The sequence below is a fragment of the Ciona intestinalis genome, unplaced genomic scaffold, assembly GCF_000224145.3.
Source record: "Ciona intestinalis unplaced genomic scaffold, KH HT000177.2, whole genome shotgun sequence".
Lineage (NCBI taxonomy): Eukaryota > Metazoa > Chordata > Ascidiacea > Phlebobranchia > Cionidae > Ciona > Ciona intestinalis.
Window position 1 is genome coordinate 4035 of NW_004190499.2, and position 8777 is coordinate 12811.

The window sequence follows — 8777 nt, forward strand, 5'->3', positions numbered from 1 at the left end:
CACCCCTCACTACAACAACCTGATGTTAATGGACCAACTCATGCAACCCACTCGCACTGTGCATCAAACATCCAAGGATTCCTAGAGTTTAAAAACGCGATAAAACTTATCAAGACGTGGCTGCATCAACGGGAACTGAATAAGGTAGATAATAGATATCTTATATAATATTGAACTGTTGACATAGGCGTAATGTTAGGGGTGGCTGAGTGGCATGTCACCCCTAAATTTTATAAGAGGGTGACATCATATGTTTTAGCACCCCAGTTTTAGGCTTAAACAAGATTTTACCCTGCTGTTAGGTGTCTATACAAACAAGCAGAGCCAAAGTATATTGCATTCACCACATTAATCAATGAGGTTCCCTATGTTCGACAACTATGAGTGTAACTGTATTTTAACAATGTCACCCCAGATTTTACCCTGCTGTTAGGTGTCTATACAAACAAGCAGAGCCAAAGTATATTGCATTCACCACATTAATCAATGAGGTTCCCTATGTTCGACAACTATGAGTGTAACTGTATTTTAACAATGTCACCCCAGATTTTACCCTGCTGTTAGGTGTCTATACAAACAAGCAGAGCTAAAGTATATTGCATTCACCACATTAATCAATGAGGTTCCCTATGTTTTACAACTGATATCTTCCATCGCAGGGCTTTGGATGCTTCAGTGGTTTCATCGCTTCAATGCTTCTTCATCATCTGCTAACCATCAATAAAATCAACAAAATTATGAGCAGTTTCCAAATTGTCCGGAATTTCTTTCAATTCATCGGTAACAATGGATATTGTGTACAATATTTAAATCATAAATGCTAATAATTGGTTATTTTGCTGCATTCAATACATTAAATTAACATATGTAACTTATTTATCCTCGATGGCAGGGCAACGACAGTCCTTATAACACAGGTGTTTTGTTTCATACACCTCGTGCCCGCTTACGAGTTACCACGTATGTAACTTTGTGAGTGGTTGTTTTTTTGTATGGATGACCATTTAGACAACCCATAAATGACCATTTGGTTTGAGCAATTGCTGTAAAGATTACCCCAACTTTATTCCATATGGGTGAGGTCCTTCAGCGAGGCATGTTATAGGATCTGGGATTTAATTCGAGACAAACTGAAGTATAACATAACAATGTTATAAGTTTATATTCAATAAATTATCTCCTTTACCCAGCTACAAGCGATTGGAAAACCCGTGGCATCGGAACCAACAACGAGTCGATATTGAAAGAATTCCACGAGCACCATGAAGTTGTGTTTGTTGATGCGGGAGGGAGGATTAACTTCTGTGCGGGAATGCCGTCGTTACTGTATGACCTGGTGGGTAACTTATGTTATAACCCCTATTCTACTGAATTCAGTGCTATCAAATATGTGACCTACAAAATTCAAGTCTGATAAATGTTCAAAAAATATTTAAGCCTAAAACTGGTACACTAAAACATATGATGTCACGCCTTTTATTAAAATTTGGGGTAACATTGTCAAACCAGGACCCTTATCTAACAGTACACCTGGAACCTGCAACCCAAACTAACCATCTTATACCCCTTGTGATCTCACATCCAAGTAACCCCCATAACCCCAACTTATACCCCTTTTTTACCCACAATCACATCTAACCCTCCTAATACCCCATTTACCCCCTAATCCAAGTAACCCCTAAAACCCAAACTTACAATCCTGATTTACCCAACCAACCCCCATTATCACCCCAGGTACGACACGAAGCCGAAACCTCGTTAACAGCTTTAGATTCACATAGAGATGGGTTTAATGTTGTGTTTATGTCACCGGCTCCGTTTGTACGAAAGTTTGATTATATCATAAAGTAAGTTTTTATGATATCATGTTACTTACAATATATGACATCTATGTTACAATATACGTCCATGATGTTTTCCTATAGCGTGTTATACCGCCATTTGTTTTGCTGCTAATTCCCTTTTTTTATTGTTTTAATTAATTTGATCTTCAGTATCGAGTTTGAAGAGATATATAAGATAATTTATTGGTATGTTATAAATAATATATAATATCTATGTTGTAATATACATATATATGATATCTATGTCCACTCTAGTGTTTGCAAGCTGAAAGTACTAAAACAATCAACCGTTACAATTGATCGTAAATTAGCTGACACTGGAGGGCAATATATAACCTCGTTGATAGCGTCGATGTCCGATGCTATAGTGCGTGGTCTTGGTCACCGGGTGGATCTATGTGGTGTACGAACACATTCGTATAAACAGGTCAGTTTGGGGTTGTTTTATATGGGTGAGGCTCCATGAAACGTAGAATTACATGAGTTGGCTCATTATAGTGACTTCCAGTTTCCTTTGTAATGTACATTGTACTTACTGCATGTCAAAAAGAGGCAGTTTAAAAAATTAGCCGGAAGTTATGCAGCACCTTTTACCCCAGGCCTGGTATATTTGCAATGTAAATTAGGTTTTACATAAGTTATTAAAACATATCCCCCCCTTCATTATCAAAGACCTGCTCTCACGATTGTTCAATGAATTAAACCAAGCTTTATTATTTCTATGTAGTGGCCGATTATGGAAAACCCCCCAACCTGGTACCAATCATCCACTGGTTTGTCGTTCGGGTTGAATTTGAACCAAGACTTTGCATTCGATCAACTTGAGAAGGGACCTTCTGCCGATTCTGCTGAGGTAATGGGGTTATTATGACATCATCAATGTTTATCATAGCTCGTTATTATAACATAAGTATTATTAATGTGTTCGAGTACAATAGCGAAGATCAAATTAATTAACAAAGAAAAGGGAATTAGCATCAAAACTAAACATGCTGTGGAGCAAATTATAGAAAAGAACTTTGGTTAAAATCAATCAGAAGTTATAGTTGTTATGCTTGTTAAAAACTAGGCTGTTATGACATCATCAACAATAACATGATTTTATCAACAGGCGACAAAGTTCCGAGACTTCTGGGGGGAGGTTAGCGAGTTACGTCGATTTAAAGATGGTTCGGTTTGTGAGTCGGTATTGTGGGGAGTGGAGGGGAGGGAGGTCCCGACACATGTGTGTAAACATGTTTTGTTGAGGTGGGTGTTGTGGGGTTTTATATGGGTGAGGTCGCACAGTGAGGCACGCCCTAGGACCTGGGATTTAGGCCAGAGTTGGCTCATTACACCAACACCCAGGAGCCAGGGTATTAACAAAGAACATTTACAGAACTATTAAACCGTATCCTCACAACTTGATGTTACTTGAGAACGATGTTACTTGTTAAAACACGATTAGGAAATATGGGATATTATGTGCTAACGGTATCCATCTTACCCCACAGTACTATATGTTAATATGATATCTATGTCAATTAATATGATATCTATGTACATTAATATGATATCTATGGCAGACATTGCGGCATCCCTACCTCAGCTTTGTCTTTCTCCACGAATCAAATCGAGGAATTAATCACGTTGCCTCGGAAAGGAAATAAATACGGAAAAATTATGGGGTATTCTGGAACAGGTGGGTTGTGATGTCATAATTACTATGCATACAAACAATGTCTCAACCCAAACTTTTCTTTCAATTATATCTTATTTTTGTTTTAATTAAATACAACTTAATGTAAATGCAGACACGCTTTTATTTGAAACTTATTTCCTTAAGTAGTTTTTACCCAAAGCGTGTTTTAACAAAGTTTTATTTAATCTGATCTTTGCTATCATATTCCAGGAGATAAATAATATTCATGTGAAACAGGGATACATTCACTTACATAGATAAACTAACCCAAATTTATATTATGTTTATGTTAATTCTCATTACCCCACCAGGTGACGAAGTTGTAACCACGGCAACTCGATCTTACAACGAACTTGCGCGAACTCTGCGTGACCTCAAGACCCTTCCCCTCACGATTACCAACGTGCAAGGGGTTTCCCCAATACTGAGAAACACGGAGGTCTACCCGACCCCGCCCTTCGAAACATCTCGCGTGGTTCGAACCATTATGGTTGATGGGGTGAAAAGAGAAATCCCGGTGCCCGGTGATCTGTGTCCTGCGTTCACTAAATCGATACAAGGTAAGATAGTGGGTTGAATATAAGGTAAATCGTTTTTATTACACCGTATGTATACACGAGGAAAATGGGAACTTGTGGGTAAATGGAGGTTAATTAATTAATGGTCGTCCCTCAACCCCTGTCTTCAATAAATAACTTATGTATCCTCGCATAACAACAGCAGTCGAGGGGTTAATAATGCCTTAAGTAATTATTGGTCATTTATTTAATTAATTCAAGTTTTTCACTGAATATTCACAGAGTAGTTGTGGGGTCACTTTTACAATAGAAGTTAACCTGGTTGCTAAATTAATAGATTAATAATAAAACAGTCACCTTGATTTAAGGAATGTATTTATTGCGGATCTTGTAATGCATTAGGTTGTATATGGGTCGGAGGATTGAGTGTCTTTGTGGGTGATTGTGTTTTTGCATGAGTGTAAATAATGGTAGCAGTGTCTGGCCTTGAACCCATCACCCATGGGCCAGCATCTTCCGCACTTACCACCGTGCTAAAACACTAGTGGTATATTTCACCCAAATATTCATTGCATATTCCGCAGTACAATGTAGTTTGGAGGGAAGCGGTTCGTGGCCACAAGATCCTCACGCGTTACGTCGACTGAAAGCTGCGTTTCATATCGCCATTGTTGATGAACTGAAGCCATTGTATCGATGTGTGACATCACAATCACATATTGATCTCATAAAGGTGATGATTGTTTATTATTTATTATTTTTCAAATAGATAATGATATCCTAAAACTAAAACATTTTAATTATATACTGTATTCATGTATTTTAATACTAAATTATGGCTGGAAGCAGAAAAAGCGGAATTTTTTTAACATTTGCTTTTCAGGATTTATACTGCACAAGTTTACATATATTTATATTTATATTTTTTGCTCCCCAGGATGGCTTTGTATTTAGGATATCTATGGTTTACCCACGAGAGGTGGTCGTGCTACAAACTCATCGAACAAAAGATGGAATGGTGAAGGTGAGGGACACCAAGGAATCGATCGAACTCGAGAAAAATATCGTCAAACTTCCGCAACTGTCGAGTTTATTACAAGGGTAGGGCAGTGTTGTGTGTTTGATGATTGTGGCATGAAAATGTCATGGCTTGTGGTGCCATGGCATGTAAATACCATGACTCTAGGCCGTGGCACGTAGTACCGAAATATATATCTTTTGTATAAAAATTGTGTTAGAAATTTTTGTTGGTAAATTATTTCATAGCGCTTGATCTTTAATATAATTATGATATTTCCCTTTTTATGATCTCTATTTTTCATTTGTTGGACTTTTTATTATTTTATCCCGATTATTTCATCCACTTTGAGCAATAATACTACCTCGTTATCCCACCACTAGGGTGCACCAGAGATTCCATAGCTTCGGTCGTTGTTGCCGCGTCACCAAACGTTGGATCAACTCGATGTTGTTGTCCGGACATATTAACGATGAAGTTGTTGATCTGTTGTGTTCGTTCATTTATTTATCACCAAGTCCGTATAATACGCCAGGGTAAGTTGGGATGGGGGCAAGTTGGGATGGGGGTAAGTTGGGATGTGGGGTAAGCTTATTAATTAGGTAACTTGTTTAATATACAAGTTATCACATACGTAACATCGTGTGTAATTGTTTATGTATGATTGTATGTAACTTATTTATTCTCGCATGGCGGGGCAACGACAGTCGTTATAACACAGGTGTTCTGTTTCATACACCTCGTGCTCGCTTACAAGTTACCCTGTATGTAACTTATTTATCCTCGCATGGCGGGGCAACAACAGTAGTTATAACACGAGTGTTCTGTTTTATACACCTTGTGCCAGCTTACAAGTTACCATGTATGTAACTTTGTGGGTAATTGTTTAATGTAGGTCTTACCATGTATAATACACACACAATAACACGTAACACCCATTATGACCTCACAGATCAGCACAAGTTGGGTTCCTGAGGTTTCTACATTTTGTTTCAACTTTTGATTTCAATTCAACCCCGGTTGTTGTTGATTTCAATGATGAACTTACAAGTAAGTGACGTTGTATATGCTGTGTGTATGGGGTTATGGGCATAAGGTATCGTGCGGTTGTTTGCCAACAACATCTTGCTAGTAGGGTCTTGTTGCTCACCAATGAATTGTCCGGCCAAAACTAAATCATACTAGGTCCGATGCCTGATACTGATATGTAAGCAAGATACTCAACGGACATTACTTCACCACAGTGGTCACTAATGGGTTGTGTTCATGCCCTCCTGTAGGTCCTCACCCATATACAATACATGAATCCAACATAGTATTACACATCAACATACACACAATTACGGTTTGAGGCAATGTGCCAAATCTAGCTTGCGTCAATACAGACCCCGCATATTAACTATTAAAACTTCGATTAAAACTCACGAAAAAAATGTGAACATCCGATTTAAAGAAAAAAGAAAAAAAAAGACATTTGTCATGGTCCCATATAGAATAGTACGCACTGCACAGTATTACACAACCCCTCTTTAACCCCCCCCCACCAGATGACGACGTCAACCACATCCATGCATACTTCCACGCCAACCGAGCCTCCCTCCCCCCGATCTCCATTATGAACAACAAGGATCGTAGGGCATCACCATGGTCAACATCCGGACCTTCCAAGATCATCTTGAGGAGAATGAAGGACCTCGCGAGGATCTCACTCGAGAAGATGGAGAGCCAGATATCGGGGGGGGATAAGGATATTAATTTCAAGGTTGGAAAAAATATTTTATTTAAAAAATTGTTTTAATTGTTTAAAAATTATTTATATTAAATTTAATGTTGGGATCTAAGTGTTCCAGTTGTGGAATTTTTTGTTTGATTATTGTTTCTATATAGGTGAGGTACGTTAGAGACTTGGGATTAAAATATAAGTTCCACGTTTGTTTTATCCACCATTATTACATCACAGACAATCCTCAAACCTTCATTGTCTGCTTATGATGTCATAATCCGATTAAAGCCACAGTGGATTCCTCGTCGATTTGAATCTGAAAAATACAAACCAGTGAAGCGTAAAAAAAGCATTTCTTCTAACATTTGCAGCGATTGTCTTCCCGTCGTAAACTTTGACCCCATGCAACTTTATGTTAACGATTTGAAGGTAATAGAAATCTTATATTTTTATAATTTTTATGTTTTTATCTGTATCGTGTTTTTTATTTTCTGTCCTACATGAGTGAGGTCCTTGTCAGAGGAACCTAGGAGGCCAAATGCCCCATCACCCTGACTACATAAGTGTTAATGATTGCCTGCATACCCTGTGTGATAATTACAGTAACCATGATCAACTGAGTGTGTTACTGTTTGTGTCCCCTAATCCAGCGCTGTAGCACGGTTGGTTAGCGCGTCTGTCTCGAACCTGCAGGTATTGGGTTCAAGGCTCATCGTTGCTACCATTGTTGGCGTTTGTGTCCTTGGGCAAGACACTTAACGACAATTGCTTTAACCGAATGGTCACTAATGGGTTGTTCAAGTTATCATACATAAAAAATGTTACATAGGTGGTAACTTGTAAGCGGGCACGAGGTGTATGAAACAAAACACCCGTGCCATAACGGCTGTAGTTTTCCGGCCATGTGAGGATAAAGTAAGTTACATTTATCATTGAACAAGCCTAGGAAATTATCAGCAAACCAACATTCGTTAAGTTCATTTAAACCTCTATTCCAAGAAAGTTAAGTTAAACATAAACATCTTATATTCCAGGCTTCATTCAGCGAGCTTGCGATGTTTTTCTACGATATCAACGGTGGTTGCATGGTCGGGGTGTTATGGAAACCAACTGCTTTCCAACCAAAGCCTTTTAATGTAATGTTTGATATATGGATATTTATTATGAGATTTATGGGATGGTTGGGGGTAATGGGCCAAATCTGAAAATTAAATTCAATTTAAATAAGATTGAGGATGCCAGTTTTTTTTGGACTTAGTTTTTGTCTATTACATATTTCGTCCCACTTAATCCCTATTGATAATTAGTAACGAGAATTGTTAAACTTCTCGTAGTTATCTCTACATCAGGACCAGATTGACAGACCTATTTTTAAAATCTATAATTTCCCCTTCTTTCTTATTTACACTTATTTTAATAATTTTTTTAAATATTTTATTCTTTCTGCTATCCTAAAATTTTCTTTAATTACCATGTTAAATTAACAACAACGATGTCACCCAGGCTTCGTCATCTTCCTGCATCCTCCAGGATGATGGGAACGTCGTCCCTGATGTTCCGTCCATCGTTGAAGACTTTAAGATCCTCGGAGATGGAGTGGTCGATTCAATTGATTTAATTTCAAATAAATGGAAAATATAAATTTGAATAAATTTTGTCACAAGAGAATTCATGTGTTTGTTGTTTAATATACATCGGCTATTCATTAATATGTAGGTTTTTGTAATGCCCACTATTTCTGTGATCAAACAATTTTTTGAGTTGTATAACAACCAGTTATGCAATACCAATAACCAGCAATATGTAGCTATGTATGTTGGTAGCAAATATTTAGTCACAATTATAAGCAGAGTCAGTATATAAACACGCCCACGTTAACTATAAATATTCTAACGTTGATAAGATATATCTAGCGCGTTTAAAAGTGTTATATCAAATCAAAATCTATATTTTTGATAATAAAACGTTTTAGGTTTAAATATATATGTGTGAA

General features: G+C 37.5%; 1 protein-coding gene across 1 annotated transcript in view; it reads left to right on the plus strand.

The window, feature by feature from the left end:
• The window catches only part of LOC100185538 (nucleolar protein 6-like), a 10725-nt gene extending 2273 nt beyond the window's left edge, over nucleotides 1-8452 (plus strand). Inside the window, exons 6-22 of the mRNA XM_026839244.1 lie at nucleotides 1-144; nucleotides 660-780; nucleotides 1191-1336; nucleotides 1735-1847; nucleotides 2100-2271; nucleotides 2572-2697; nucleotides 2956-3092; nucleotides 3410-3525; nucleotides 3837-4085; nucleotides 4628-4776; nucleotides 4981-5144; nucleotides 5445-5597; nucleotides 6014-6111; nucleotides 6609-6823; nucleotides 7022-7213; nucleotides 7819-7920; nucleotides 8288-8452. Coding sequence (XP_026695045.1) covers nucleotides 1-144; nucleotides 660-780; nucleotides 1191-1336; nucleotides 1735-1847; nucleotides 2100-2271; nucleotides 2572-2697; nucleotides 2956-3092; nucleotides 3410-3525; nucleotides 3837-4085; nucleotides 4628-4776; nucleotides 4981-5144; nucleotides 5445-5597; nucleotides 6014-6111; nucleotides 6609-6823; nucleotides 7022-7213; nucleotides 7819-7920; nucleotides 8288-8425 — 2535 coding nt within the window. The 3' untranslated portion in view covers nucleotides 8426-8452. The remainder of the gene's footprint in view (nucleotides 145-659; nucleotides 781-1190; nucleotides 1337-1734; nucleotides 1848-2099; nucleotides 2272-2571; nucleotides 2698-2955; nucleotides 3093-3409; nucleotides 3526-3836; nucleotides 4086-4627; nucleotides 4777-4980; nucleotides 5145-5444; nucleotides 5598-6013; nucleotides 6112-6608; nucleotides 6824-7021; nucleotides 7214-7818; nucleotides 7921-8287) is intronic.
• The last annotated feature ends 325 nt before the right edge of the window (nucleotides 8453-8777 follow it).